Genomic DNA, 14,898 nt, shown 5'->3' with positions numbered 1-14,898 from the left:
AGCCAAGGTCTCTTTTACAGCTTTCCACCACAAATACGATCCAGACATTCTCTGTATCCATAATAGAGTTCCTTTAAGTGTTCTCATACGACCAATGGCACCACACATAACATGAGCTAAATAGACTGGATTATATAGGAATTCATATTTGTCACTTTAGGCCTTTAGTCATGGTTGAAACATTGAATGCACTTTCTCAGAGCGATCATGCTGGAATGAAGGGTGGTGTCCCAACAGTCCTCAAGAAACTTTACTTTCCTGGAGGTCAGAGGTCATTGGAACACTGGAGAATCAAGTCCTCCAGCAAAACCTCCTAATGAGATATTGTAATGACTTTTGAAAAGTGTACAATACAGTATGGATAACATCTGATTTCTCATGCCAAAACAAGAGGTTTATAAAATTTTCAAGAAAGAACTGATGATGACAGAATCTACGTGACCTGTTTGACTCTCTCACCAGATTTTGTTAATAAAAAAACATACTCTCTGCTAAGGCAAGAATTTATTTAAAGTTTTATTGACTTAGAAGCCCAAAGAGATTTTTTTCAACAGATTCTGAATTTGAACCCTTGCCCAGCAAGGACAGATTGTCCATTGAGTGTTTGACCAAACATAGATGTTAAAGTGAATGATCTGTCTGAGCTATTGTCCTCTTTCTTCCATATACACATCAGACAATTTAGGGACATCTGCCAATTGGCATAAAACATCACATTCATTGGGATCCTCATATTCTAGTAATATGTAACTAAATCCCAACAGAAGGTGGATGAAAATGTTTTGGCTGCTGGGGTGTAATCTTTTATAGCATAACCCATTTTAGTGAATCAGGTCTGGCTACACTGTAAGTGGTTGATCATCTCTTCAACTTTCACTTCAAAGGTACACTGACATGAAGGGCTAATGCTGATGAGAGTAAATAGCAGGACTTTGTGATCCCTATTGTATAATAAAAAGCAACCCCCCCCCCCCTCTCTCTCGCTCTCTCAGTTTCATTCACACCACATTTTCATATGCCACGTACACTTACAAATTGGCATACAACATAACAAAACATAATAAATTATGTGTTTAAAAACAACAAACCAATATGTTGTATGCAGTATGAGACCACGGTAAAATTTTCCAGTATGTAAAAACTATACCGGAATAGATAGAAACATAGATTCAATTTTATTGTCATTGTTCAGTATGATTATAGGCAATGAAATGCAGTTAACATACACCAGAAGTTGTACCAGAAGCAGCATAGTGCAATTGTAAGGCATGTAAATGGTGCAAATAGAATACAGTATATTAATACAGTGTATACTGATTGGTGAATGCAGTATAGTGTATGTAGTAGGCTGTTCCGAACATATGCATGGTTATAGGTTTCCAACTGACTTGTGCACAGCATTAAACAGTGTTCGGTCTGTTACACAATCCTATATAGACCCTGTTCATTAAATCCCCTGTAACCTTCAGTGCAGTATGGCTTACAACAGGTTACCCTTACTGAATGAATCACATTTAGTCAGCTCTGGAACTGTGTCTTGGACCGGGGGTTCTAGTGAGTGCTTGAAAACGTGTAACTGGTATAGGCCAGGTGTCCTGGGAAGGAACTGTGGTATGTGGATATCAAAACCTGAATGCAGCAGGCTGAATAGCGAAATGGAAACCTGACACTGCAGGAGAACAGTAGCTCGCCCTGAAGGTGCAGCCGTGGCTTCTCTCTTCCTTCTTCTTTCCCCACAGTTGTAGGTCATATTTGTTACATGTGTTACATATAAACGCTTGCTGTTTTTTAGCGGTAAGAGCAAGCGTGCAGCATGTTGGAAATGGAGACAGGTCCAGCTGAGTTGACTTATTTAAGGTCAAAGTCGGTCCGCTATTCCCAACTGTCTGTGAGCTTTGCAGTCTAAGAGCATGACGCAAAAGCACTTTCGTATGCGTCTCAGCGAGTCCGCATGTGACTTTGCTGGACAAGCAATGGTCCACGTTTTTGTTTGAGGAGGGGGGGATAAGGAAAATGTGGGGCTTGTGTCTGACGTCAAAGACAGCTTTAGAAACAAATCTTAGGACAGGAGTCGCGGTATGACTGTCAGAGCAGAAAATGAATGGAACCTGTACGGGGAGATACTGTTTTTGTACAAGAATCTAATTCGGGATTCGATGAATTTATCACCTTGGATCAGTAATGAGTCGGTTCCTGTCATGGTTTCTGTTTGTTGCCGGATTACATCAGGTAAGGAATTATGTTACTTAATTTGTTTGTTTTCGATCTTTAAACGGAATTTGAATGTTTTCATACCGCTTTAGTTTACAGTCATGTTTCCATTGTTTTAACATTGTTGAATACCATATCCAAAAACTGAAAATAATCTGTTTTATTAATGCAAACAAAAAAAAAAACATCATAATGTAAAATACACTATTGATCGCTGCATCTTGTAGCAATCAGTGCAAAACTGTTTAACATACATGAACGATAGAAGAAAAGAAAAAATAAAGAGATCGTCTTTAATACATCTATCAGAATATTCGATCATAGGAAATTAATAATATTACAACACATTTGGGTAATTATAGCATAATTTGAGAGACGGATAATTTATTAGTCAATTGCTTCATGTTAAATGTATTTGAGGAATGTGGTGAGTCTTTTTTTAAACAGCAAATATAAATGATTTTACTGCCACCAAGTGGAAATGTTCCTGCTTTACGGTGTTGATAAAAAATATATACTTGTATTTCTTAAATACTCTTCAATACTGGTGTATCAACAACAAAATTGATCTTAATTTTACATTAGGAATACTTCAGTACTTATGTCAAGCGTCCAGATTGAGCAGGTAAACTGAAAGAGGTCAGAGGTCAAAAGGTCTGGAGCCATAACCCATCAGAAATGTTGACATTTGAGACACAGAGTTGCAAATTTATCATTCCTCTGCCAGAAAAATAGCAGGAATGCAAAGGGCACTCTGAGAAATCCATCAATCTATCTCAATCTTTCTAATTATATATAGAAGAACTCGAATGTTTGATATGTTTTTCATACTGCTTTAGTTTACAGTGATATTTCAATGGTCATTAAACTTAAACATTAGCAGGCTTTTAAACTGTGCAGAAAGCCAAGCTTAAAAAAATGTTTCCAGTTTGCATATGCAAATTCTCCACAGAAAGGAAATCATGTCATCTTAAATTTGGCACTGTGGGATTTGAAAAAGTACACACTATGCTGTGAAATATGGTGTATCTGAGTTTAAATTGATATGTTTAATGACTGTGGTCCAAAGACATGGCCCTGAGGGACACCCTTATGGTATGACTGTTACACTCATCAGCTCCAGTATCCCATACTCCAGAGCAGGACTTCTAATGACCAGAACCTTCTGAGTTTCTAACATGTGTCTCTGATAGGTTACCAAAAACGTATTTTAGAGAAATATGTACATTTGTACAATAATTAGTAATGCAATAATTAGTAATTTGTTTTTGTCCCTCTTTATTTGTCTCTGTTTGCACCACAAGTTTACTTACATCAAATAAAACATTCAAGTTGAAATTTGATTTAATGTGAATCTGTGAGCTATGGTTTTTAGTTGCACAAAACATTATTCAAACAGCAGTTGACATTACCTATTATTTATGAGGACATTTCCTCCCTAATAGTCCTGCATGTTTTTGCCTGTGACGGTCACTGCACAGTTGTAATGTGAAGTACTAAAAGCCCAGCTACTGTAAGACTTTATGGACATGCCATTTATGCAGTACATTGAAATAGAGCACACAAAGGGTGCACAAATCTTCATAACTCCATGTGTTTCTCACAGTCTCTCTTTCTCTCTCACTCTCTGCCTTTTCTACAGGCCTCATTCCTAAATACCTCCACGGTGCTGCCCACACTAGAACCCACGACGGCTGAACCCTACAACCGCACACAATACTGCACGTGGCCCTGCACATGCCCCGCAAGCCCCCCGATCTGCCCGGCGGGCGTCAGCCTGATCACGGACGGCTGCGACTGCTGCAAGGCCTGCGCCAAACAGCTGGGGGAGACCTGCAACGAAGCAGACAGCTGCGACCATCACCGCGGCCTCTACTGCGACTACAGCTCAGACAAGCCTAGGTACGAAAAGGGAGTGTGTGCATGTAAGTGTCCTCTGCATTAAGACATGACCTTGTGCTCAGGCCTCCAGTAAGCACATTAACGGTACGCTTTGGGATTAGATTGAGATTAAGCAGGTGAATTGACATGGAGTGCAAACCCAGATATACAAGTGGAATACAAATTAGTGTTCAATGAGCAGAACAGATCTCATTGAACGCTTAGCTCCAAACCCAGTCTGTCGTTATTTTGTATGAATGTGTTGTTTTGAATGAATATGTTTATCATTGTCAAGTTTTCTAAAGCCTTTTGTATGTGTCTTACAAGACAATCATTATCCAATATCCAATATCCAGACCATTATCTTTAGGAGTTAAAGGTTTGAAGGTTTCTCGAATGCAAAATTTTGAATTGTGTTCTCCAACAACATGTAGATCTGCTTGGCACAGGCTGTGAGCACAATGGTATCATCTATCGCACTGGGCAGAGTTTCCAGCCCAGCTGTAAATACCAGTGTCTATGTGTGAACGGGGCCATAGGCTGTGTGCCATTGTGCAACGAGTCACAGCCGCCTAGAGTTTGGTGCCAGACACCCCGGAGGGTGAAGGTTCCAGGTCGCTGCTGTGAGCAGTGGATCTGTGAGGACTCCAGGAGAGGGCGCAAAACTGCACCAAGGCACGCCATGGCCGGTATGCTTTAGAGATGCAGCGTCTCTGTCCAGAGATGCTTCTTCTTAAGCCTAAGCAAAAGTTTTGCTGAATCACTGGTGTTAGAAAAGAAAGTAGTCGGGTTATCACGTTACAAATTCAGGCCCAGTAAGCTCTTTCACAACAGCTGTCTAATAATATGTAGTATAGTGGAAATGTTTTACACTTTACACTTATTGTTGAGTTTCTTGAGTTGTTGTTTGTGAGATATCAATCTTTCAGGTATATTTTCTTCTTCAATTGTCAATGTTATTGAGAAATGATTGTCTGTGCCTCTGAAAGCTATTTTCAGTGCAAAAGACAACTGGCAGAAGAACTGTGTCACGCAGACCACATCCTGGAGCCCCTGTTCCAGGACCTGTGGCCGAGGAGTGTCCTTACGTATCACCAATGACAACGAGCAGTGTCAGCTGGTCAAGGAGAGAAGACTGTGCAACATTCGACCCTGTGATGTGGACAGAGTCTCAAAGCACATCAAGGTAAACATTTTCCATCTTTACCTTCACCAGAGGAGGGATTTTATGGGGCTGTTTTTGGGGGAAGGAGGGTATGAAACTTGTTAGCAGATGAGTGCGCATGAAGAACATGTCCATTGTCGCCCCCTCGCCAAGCCTGGGAAGAAATGCCTGAACATCTACAGGGAGGAGCAGCCAGCCAATTTCACCATCTCTGGCTGCACCAGCACGAAGCTCTACTGGCCCAAGTACTGTGGGGTCTGCACAGATGAACGCTGCTGCATTCCTTACAAGTCCAAAACGGTGCAGGTGGAGTTTCAGTGCCCTGGTAGAACCGCCGTCACCTGGCAGGTGATGTGGATCAACGCCTGCTTCTGCAACCTCAGCTGCAAGAACCCCAACGATATCTTTGCAGATCTGGAGCAGTACCATGAGACCCGGGACACTGGAACCTGAGACACGGTCCCCACTGTGCTGGTGTGTTTTCTGGTGTTTTGCCCCCATTTTGCGTATCAGTGATGACGCAATAATTCCTACAGATCTCACACCCATATGAACTTAGCTTTGTTTTTTCAGTTTGATGGAGTGTGTAGAACTAAAAGGACAGGACCTTTGGTAGAAACAATATTCACACAAATGTTTCTGCACTTTATTGTACGTTTGTCATATTCTGGGACCAATATAGAAGATTACACTAAGAGACCAAGTCTCAGGACCTTATTTAAACACTGACAAGACTTTTTCCATTGTTTTAGGAACAAGTTGTTTAGCTATGAGCTCTTCTGGCATATCCTTATAACCACACACAATATCCATCATAATTTTCTCTTCTAGGACCTGTACATATTTCTTGCTGCAACACAATGGAACATTTTCCAATTTTATTTATTATTGTTTTTAATTATTACATTACATAAAATTCCTTTTTGAAATATTCAAACTGGCATTGGCTTAGCCTAGTTTTGGTTCTGACCTTTGGCCAAATATAGGAAACCTGACTCTTGCACATTTGAATAGATGTAATACATATGTTAAAAAACTAATATATTATCTTTTTTATAGCTTGTACTCAAGCATTAATTTATTCACAAAATGTATAAAGGAGAAATGCATCTAATGACTGTCATGCTCATCTATTATGCAATATTGTCTTATACTTAAAAGTATCATGTTGCATGTAGTCAATTACATACATACAGAAGTATCCAGTAAAAATGACCAGTCAAAAATGAGTTACAGGTTTTATTATTATTTTTTAATAAATACAAACTGTTATCCCATTAAAAATATATGGTGCCATCTGCATTTGGTGGGTGTCCTTACAAAGCTAACCATCCCACAGAGTCTGCAAGTGTTAAATGTAGTGCAAGTGATTCAGGAGGAGCTATAGTCCTGCGTCTCCCTTACTCATTCAAGCCACCCCAGAAACAAAACATCAAGTTCAGACAGTAGACTCCATGGCACATTTTGTTCCAGTTTGCTTAATTGCATAGAAATGAGAATTAAGGTCAATGACATGAATGCTGCATAAAGCAGTTATTTGGGTCTTCAGCATATAGATAAACCCCCTAGAGTTTTGTAGCCTACTGTTGGTCATTTCTCCCCCTCCCATTTAAAAAGGGACATTTCTTACAAAATGCCCAAAAGATGGTGCCTACAAATTATTTGATCATTAATCACTGATTTTTTTTTTTTTTGTTTAAAAATCATGTTAAAGAACAGCAATCTCTGGGTTACAAAGGTAACCCCAAAGTCAAGGAAAATCCCACAGACATGAAGGAACACTGTCTGTGCAGATGCCTTAACTTTTAAAAGGTAGACAGCATTAAAAAAAATGCCACGTTGCTACCCACGAACCAAACTATCCAGTCATTCATTGCAGTCCTTTCAACATATACAGAAAAGGAATCATGTATTAAAACCAACAAGCAAAACATTACTGTTATAAGTCAGTTATTTACAAATCATTTGTGTGATGTGACTACAGTCAAGTAAATGAGATTGCAAAGAAAGTAAATTAATGGGTGAATAAATTTACAAACTCATGCTCATTTAAGAACATCACTCTCCATCACAGTGTCTGTGCTGCGTTGCCCCCAACAACAATAAACCGGCCCTCAAAACAGGGCACAAGACCAGAACAGGGACCATGAGCCTCCATCCTGTCTACCAGACCCCCTACTGCATCGCCCAGTGAGCTCCATGTCAGGTCATCTTTCAAACGAGACTCTTGGGCCTCGATGCTCTGCTTTCTGCATTGACACACGGGGTGCTGGGGAGTCGGGCCTAAAGCCAGCAGCCTGTACTCCTTGGCTTGTTAGTTTAGTGGCAGCACAGCACATATGGGACAGGGGTTTAAGGAAGTGTGTTGGAGGGGTTTTAGGGGAAGGACAGGGAACTGCTCTAGCAGGAGACTTCTGTAGACTTGGGCACAGCCTGGTCCGCAGAGGTGTCGGCGGTGTCCGTGTGGGAGCGCGTGCGCTGGTTGTCCGCGGTGTGCGCACGGGCCCGGCCCTCGTTGGTGTGCGAGCGACTGCGGCTGCCCTCGAAGGAGGCGACGCTGGAGCCAGATGCTGTACGGGAGCGGACCAGGCGGGTCATGCTGGCAGACGGCACTGAGGGAGAACAGGGAGGTCCACACCAACATTCTCAACTTGCCAAGAACCCAGTGGACTTCGACCTTTAGAACTTGCCAAATGTTACGTCGACAGTCGTGTTTGGCAAAATCTTACATTGACAGAATGCATGAAGTGTGAGTGGCTGCTGAGTACTTACTGTAGCCCATGCCCTGGATGAAGTACTTAAAGGCCTCGGTCAGCTTCCCTGGCTGTGAAGTACATTGGAAAGGGTCAGCATTGGCGAATCAATGGCTTACCATTTGTGCAAAGAAAAACCTCCCAGTGTAAAACTGAGGGACATGTACATGGCAGGTGTTTCAGAGAGCATTATAATTGTGCAACGTGTGTCAATCTTGGCACTTAAGCTGCAGTACATCCCCAACGATTATCTCCCACCCTGAGGAACCCGGCTAAAACAAGAACTCTCGGCATCCTTGTGATCAACACACACGCACCTGGTCAACCTGTGGTAAGCCTCCGCAGTCAGCCATCTGTCAAGAGGTTTGGGGGAGGTGGGGGTGGAGAGGAGGGGGGGGAATAAAGGGTTAATTCTCAGTCAGTCAAACACATGCTTCACTGCTCTCAGTGTTCTTGAGCTTTCACACACTTTCACTCCCCCGTCCCATCCCGCCCCCTACATATGAATTTCTCAACCATTAAGTGTTCCATTAACCAGCCTGCTCCCAGCACTTATCAGAGACAAACAAGGCATTGAGGCACCATAAACCTGCTTCTCTTAGGACTGCATGGTTGAGGCTACGGAAACTAGGTCAGCGGCAAAAGGGTTTGGCCCGTGGGTCCAACCATGAAACTGGCCTCAGTGTCCTCTGGGTAAATCAGTTACCAGATGCTGAGCTATTGGAATCTCATCACAAGCCCCTAGCTTTTCCATTCAGCCTATGAATATTAGCCTGGTCTAAACACCTGGACAGGAAAAGCTTACCTTGAGCAGTGTGGTTTTGGTAGGGTCCAGTTTGGTGTTGCATTCCACCTACGGAGCAAGAAATACAGTCAGTCAAGTGTTATGATGGATGAAATGAATTATTCTAAAACTATACTGTTCACAAATCAGCCCAATATTAACCCGATTTACAAATACAGATAATTGATCTAGGGAATACCAATGGGGGGGGGGGGGGGGGGTGGGGAGTTAAGACGTACCACTGCGTCCACAGCAGGCGAGCTGTCTCCTACCACCAGGAGAGTGGGACACCTGCAAACAGAGCAGCATTAGGACGCAGAGCAGGTGCCCAAATAGAACACGCACTTAGCAGCGACACCAACGTCACCATTGGTGCTCCGAAACTCACTTAAGGGTTCTGGCATGAATGCCAGGTGCAGGCCTCTCGATTTCCAGGTCCCTCCGGCTGTGCAGGAGAAATTCACAAGGTCAGTAGCCATTTTAAGCTTACACAACTGCAGTCTTCACTGATCAGAGATCAGTGGTGAGAAGACGAGGCTGCAGCCACCTGCTGTAGGACTTGACGAAGAGATGAAGGTTGTACTGGTTCATGTCGTTCATAATGTGGTGGCGGTAAGTAGCAATTAGGTCATGGTTCTGCTGGATCTCCTCCTATAAACGAGAAGACAGTTTCAAATGTCACGTTTTCGGATGTTGGAAATGTAGCAAATAGAAGCCAAAGCAAGGTCCAAGCCAACCTTTCCAAAAAGATGAGTGATGATCATGTCAGGCATGGCGTGAGTCCACCCAGTGATCTGCAATACATGTGCAACACATCCTTGAGCTCACAACACCTACAAAACAGCAATCAAATAAAAATAGCAAACGACTTGCATGGTACCTTATGTGCTGCCCAATCCATCCAGCCTTCGGCACACGGGTTGATGTTAATCAAGACGATACCTTCCACCATGGCGGGATAGTCCAGCTAGAGCAGGAGTGAAATAACCTTCATGTAGCCACTTCTTAAACTTCAACCAAATGCATGTCAGATTGCATGTGGTTTCTGACGCATGAAAACTAGGCACATGATGAAGCAAGCAAAGGGTTGAAACTGCAAAGCTGAAGAGAAAGGAAGATGCGGCCCCTACAGAGGGGACCCGTGGTGCTGCACCAGCCCGGAACAATCTGCAGCAGCCAGGTCCACCAAAAACAATAGGCGGGATCACGCTGGCTTTTAAGCCTGGTTTGATTAAAAGTAAGTGTTGAATTTAAAAGTAAATGAGTAAACTCACAGCAAACTTTGCAAGAATGTAGGCTCCGGCTCCCACAGCCATTCCAATCACACTCTTAAGACTGTGGTCATAAAAACAAAGGCCAATCATAAACATGAACATTTAGAAACACTTGGGCCCCTTAACACATGTACTTCAAAGAAGCAAAGAACTGAAAGATTACTAATGAACCATTACCCAAAGTGTTTGAGGACAAGAGGAAGCGTCTCAGACAGCTGGTCCATGGAAGGATACTCGTACCTAAAGTTGATCAAAGTTTGGTAAGATTGCATGTAGAGCACGATAAGTATGCATACAACTTGCTTCAGCACCAATCTAAAGACATTCAGACAGATATATGAAGAGATACTTGGCAAAGATTTTCTGATTCAGTGCTGTGCCAGTCAGTGAGTATTGGTAAGAGGTTAAAGGCCACCAACTGCCCAACAGCACAGATGCCAACTCACCCAGTAGAGAAGGTGTTGGCACCCTCCTGCTGGCCTGGTGCGTCCACGTGGCAGACTGCAAAGTGCTGCATGATCTCCTGCATGTCCTCATGGCTGAACAGTGTGTCGAAGCAAGTCTTGTCTTCAAGGGAAAGCAAAAGAAAAACGTGAGGGAGCTTCTGTGCAAGCATCCACAGTTCATTGTAGCAGATACTTAAACTCATGTGAACCAGATGGGGCACGTTTGATTTGACCGACTCACGGTTCAATCCAATGTCATGGTATGTAAGAATGACGGGCCGGTCTCCTTTGGGAACCCCTCTCATGGTACAGTGGACTCTGCCATGAGGTGTATCAACATCATGCTCCTACAGTGGTAAGAACAAACTAATCAATACTTCCACCATCAATGCTTGAAATCCTATAACAAAAAATGGCTAAAAACCTAAATGCAGCACAGGAGTAAGGTGCAATTTTTTTTCTAGCCAAATGGTGCATGTACGCAAGATAGGAAACCAACTCAAAAGCATTGCTTCAAAATTACAGACAAAATCTTATGCTCACAAACCACTACTAACAGGTAGTGTTAAAGTTACAGCCTATGAAAGACATCCTCCAGTCCTTAAGCCATCCACTGACTATACTACTCAGCTTCACATCTGTATGCCAAGCTCACTGGGCTTCAACAGAACAGGGAGAGCGTGTACTCACAACAGCGTCAGGTTCAAAGACCGCCTCGGAGTCAGAGTCCTCAAGAACCATGACTACAGCCTACAGTCAGTGAGCACAACTTCAGCAGGGAAGCAAGATCCGTTTGTGGATAAGCTCTCGCATGCCTTTCGCCTGGACACAGGGTTTTATATCCCTGCTGCCATTGGATTTCCTAAGCCCCCAGCTCCCAGCATGCTTTGCACCATGAACAAAATGAGCTAATTCTAGTTGAAGAGATCTGCAAATTGGATCAGTCAACATCAAATGCGTTGAGCATTTAGGTACAGGAAACATGAAGGGCAATTTAGTGCACCTGGTCCATCAGATTGAATACGGAAAAAAAACAACCACACCAAGACCAAAAAGTCCACAGAGCAGAGTAAAACTGGATGGAGGTTGGACTACAATACAACTTAGACTTTCAATTGGAGTTTTCAATATACTGTCAAAAAGAAGAAGAAGTGTATATTTTGCACAATCACATTCCAGACTAGTACAGACCACACAGAAAGTGTTCATGGTGTTCTTTCAGCAATTTGTCCTGACCAGTTCCAGAACAAGTTCACCCACACTAAAGCAACGGACAGGAGCTCAACTGAAGTGCATCTGTGGCCAAACACCAGCAGGGTGCCACGGCAAAACCAGTACTCCCACAAGGAGAAGCATGAGAAACCCAGCATAGGAAACCCAGAGCAACAAAAATGTTGTGAGTCACTTGATGGTTGCCGATTTAAGGTAAACATGTTTGCCCATTGATCATAATCCCTTTAAAGAGTAGAAGCCCATTGGGCAGAGAGGCTCACCAGGCCTGAACCAGTTCTAGGCAGATGGCTGCCACGTGCCTCCATTGCACACGTGATTACATGCACATATTAAACATGTGACCTGACACTCAGCACAAGGGGGCAGAGTTGCTGCCCTGCCCTCTCTACAACAGACAGGCATAGTGATGGTCAAGGGAATGTTACCACACAATGTTCTGAGAAGCAAGTTCTTCCTCTCAATATGTCACAATGGATTTGATCGATCGGGATGCTTTGAAGGCAAGAGAATGCAGTAGTGGTGGCAATTTGAACTTAAGCTTCTTAATGCTATGAAACCAGTACAGCAAATAAAGTTCCAGGATGTCTTCACTTCAGTAACACCAAACAGCCACCGTGTACTGAACTACCACCGTATCCTGAACTACGGGTGCATGAAGATCTGCTGATTTCAGGTCACAATAAGAACTGAAATGTCAGCGCTTTTCTGTCAGAGGGAGGGGTCTTAAGTTCAAATGACAAGCCTGGAGGTTAAGAGGTTAAGTTACTAATCATCAGGCACATTATCGAGTAACTATTGTGAATGATCCAGCAAGTTCACCAAATTGCAACCAACACAGAACGTATATGGTTACACGAGGAACGAGAGCCTAGACCTACCAGCAGGATTCAGGAGATTAAAGATCTCCTGATCAGGGTGACAAAAGAACCAACTCACTTCGCAACCTATAATTATTTTTGATTTTGGCATGGCAACTTTTACAACCGGAATAAAAAGTACAGTGTTTTCACCACTAGATGGCAATAGTTAAGATTATGGAAACTACCAATTTCTCTCAACACAAGGAATCCTTTTAACACTATCTGAGAACAGAAAGCGTGTAACAAGTCCACACAGCACCACTGAAACTGGAAAAATCATGGACATTAAAATGAACGTGCCTTTATCTCCAGCTGTTGAACCGCTTCCCTCAGCCCCTAAAACAGAACAGTAACAACCGTAAGAACACTTCAACATTTGTGCAAGGTATGGCAATACTCAAAATAACTTTACAGGAAAGGCGTCACTCACTTGAAGGTCTTTTTCTACGAGCAAAGGTTTTGATTCGAACTGGAGCTCCATTTCCAATTTTTGGACACCTAGAATAAAAAAAAAAAAAAAAAGGAGACTACAAATTTGGGACCAATTTGGTGCCCTTCAGCATTATCACCACAAGCCTGAATCTCCCTCAAAAGTCAATACAAGCATGACGTCACCAGACAGAGGGAGTTCCCTCTCTTCTCTAACTGGTCCTGGAAACATAGTTACGTCTCATTTTCCAGGACCTGCAGTGAGCAGGAAGTGCATCCACTACACATTTCCTTTGTAATTTTCAGGATCTGATTCACTTCTGCTGCCTTGTTGGCATGTTCAAGTTAGACACGAAAAACAATAGATTCAATAAACATTTAAATGTATTTATATTTAAAAAAAAAATTAAAAAAATTTTTTTTTTTTTTAAGTGTCCATGTGCACCCAAGTAAATTTATAAAATGAAATATTTAAAAATGCTGATTAGAATTTTTATTAATCAACACTTTATAATGCTCAGGTGTCCTCTGCACGACCGCTAAGCATTAATTGAAACAAGATGAATAATTTTTTCCTCTCTCCAAAATCACCAATATGGACTTGATCGAACAAGAAATTAATGCAACAAATTACAGAGTTCTATGGGATGCTAGCTGGAATGTTGCTGTGAATCTAAATGGAATGAGAGCGTGAACAGTCTCTTTGTCTGGTGAGAGGTTTCTAAAGGTCACGAGTCAGGCTCTTCCTCCATAGCAGGCTTGGACGCCTTATACAGGAAGCCACTGACACAGCGACTTCCATGTCTCCCCGCGCGCCGCCCCTTTTGTGCAACTGTCTATACAGCTTGCTTCATCCAGTGAGTATACAAGATGGCAGTTATTCAAAACACAGAGCAATATTCCATGACCTTTAATCACGGAGAGAATCGTACATTAAATTTGACTTTTTTTGGCGTCTGCTACGCATTCGTGGAGGAATTCCTGCATGTATTCTGAATGCGTGGTGTCATTCCACCCATGCTTGAAGTGTCTCCACAGACTCCTCAATGGCAGGGGTTCACCTTTCAGTTCATAACAATTTGATTCAGGTTTGTTTCAAAGTAAATGTTTCTGTACAGAAACCTTTGCTCTGTAGCAGGTTTTCTGCGTCAGTACCCACAAATTCTTAGCGACATGTCTGATATACAAAGCTAGACAACTGCCCAAGTTACTACACTGAAACTTTTTGGACATGGACATCCATAGACATGAACTTTTTGGACATCCTGATTTTAAAAGCCTTACCATGCACTGTGCCTTAAACATACGTGGCATCTACAGGTTACAAGCTGCCCTGAACTGTGAGTCTGGGGCATATAGATCACTCACTTGTTTCCAAGCTGTGTGTCCTTGTGACCTCCTCTGGTTAATTGTTCACCTGCAAGGGGGAAGGGGAAAAACATATATACACACCACATTATGAGTGAAGCCTTAATGAGAGTGAAACACTGTCAGCAGAACACATGAATGTACTCTGATAGGACATGAACCTCTACTGGCTCATCCACAGAGTCACCTCTACAAATGGTCAAGGTGAACTGCCAATGGGATCTCACCAGGAAGACACCTAGCTTAGCTCCCTCTGCCCCTCATGTACCACTCACAGCAGTTTTTTTTTTTTATCCCAAGTCAACCATCGCTTGTATCTTACTATATTCTGGTTTGTTCTTCTATTCACAGTTACATAGGCCAATACTAATGAAACCAGTACTGATGGTAACCCTTTAATGTTTGAAATACAAGGGTTAGAAAATATCCATGCAGTCAATGTACCATAGAAAACAGTTGGTTTCAGTTCCCTTCATCTTCCACAATCCTCAATC

General features: G+C 42.5%; 2 protein-coding genes across 2 annotated transcripts in view; one reads left to right on the top strand and one right to left on the bottom strand.

Moving 5' to 3' along the window:
* The first annotated feature begins 1,882 nt into the window (after positions 1–1,882).
* On the top strand, positions 1,883–6,486 carry ccn4a (cellular communication network factor 4a). Its single transcript, XM_077008727.1, has 5 exons — positions 1,883–2,229; positions 3,854–4,136; positions 4,527–4,781; positions 5,082–5,278; positions 5,411–6,486. Exons 1-5 carry the CDS (start codon positions 2,182–2,184, stop codon positions 5,708–5,710), a joined length of 1,083 nt encoding a protein of 360 aa, XP_076864842.1. The 5' UTR covers positions 1,883–2,181; the 3' UTR covers positions 5,711–6,486.
* Positions 6,487–6,878: 392 nt separating this feature from the next.
* The window catches only part of ndrg1a (N-myc downstream regulated 1a), a 9,493-nt gene continuing 1,473 nt past the window's right edge, over positions 6,879–14,898 (bottom strand). The window contains exons 2-17 of the mRNA XM_077008726.1: positions 14,405–14,453; positions 13,038–13,105; positions 12,908–12,943; positions 10,756–10,861; positions 10,515–10,635; positions 10,246–10,308; positions 10,069–10,129; positions 9,675–9,761; positions 9,532–9,588; positions 9,342–9,445; positions 9,183–9,239; positions 9,034–9,085; positions 8,816–8,863; positions 8,328–8,363; positions 8,030–8,081; positions 6,879–7,869 (exon numbers count right to left, since the gene is read on the bottom strand). Of these exons, the coding sequence (XP_076864841.1) occupies positions 7,658–7,869; positions 8,030–8,081; positions 8,328–8,363; positions 8,816–8,863; positions 9,034–9,085; positions 9,183–9,239; positions 9,342–9,445; positions 9,532–9,588; positions 9,675–9,761; positions 10,069–10,129; positions 10,246–10,308; positions 10,515–10,635; positions 10,756–10,861; positions 12,908–12,943; positions 13,038–13,088 (1,143 nt within the window). The 5' untranslated portion in view covers positions 13,089–13,105; positions 14,405–14,453 and the 3' untranslated portion in view covers positions 6,879–7,657. The remainder of the gene's footprint in view (positions 7,870–8,029; positions 8,082–8,327; positions 8,364–8,815; positions 8,864–9,033; positions 9,086–9,182; positions 9,240–9,341; positions 9,446–9,531; positions 9,589–9,674; positions 9,762–10,068; positions 10,130–10,245; positions 10,309–10,514; positions 10,636–10,755; positions 10,862–12,907; positions 12,944–13,037; positions 13,106–14,404; positions 14,454–14,898) is intronic.

The sequence above is a fragment of the Brachyhypopomus gauderio genome, chromosome 6 (genome assembly GCF_052324685.1).
Source record: "Brachyhypopomus gauderio isolate BG-103 chromosome 6, BGAUD_0.2, whole genome shotgun sequence".
Taxonomy (NCBI): domain Eukaryota; kingdom Metazoa; phylum Chordata; class Actinopteri; order Gymnotiformes; family Hypopomidae; genus Brachyhypopomus; species Brachyhypopomus gauderio.
The sequence above is the reverse complement of the archived record's forward strand: the minus strand, read 5'-3'. Positions and strand labels throughout refer to the sequence as shown.

What these genes read in the sequence shown, in the direction of transcription:
- ccn4a (XM_077008727.1), top strand. Translation starts at nt 2,182, where the DNA reads ATGAGTCGGTTCCTGTCATGGTTTCTGTTTGTTGCCGGATTACATCAG. An exon ending in ACCAAGGCACGCCATGGCCG is followed by an intron (nt 4,782 to 5,081) that starts GTATGCTTTAGA and finishes TGCCTCTGAAAG; the next exon opens with CTATTTTCAGTGCAAAAGAC. An exon ending in GAGTCTCAAAGCACATCAAG is followed by an intron (nt 5,279 to 5,410) that starts GTAAACATTTTC and finishes CCCCTCGCCAAG; the next exon opens with CCTGGGAAGAAATGCCTGAA.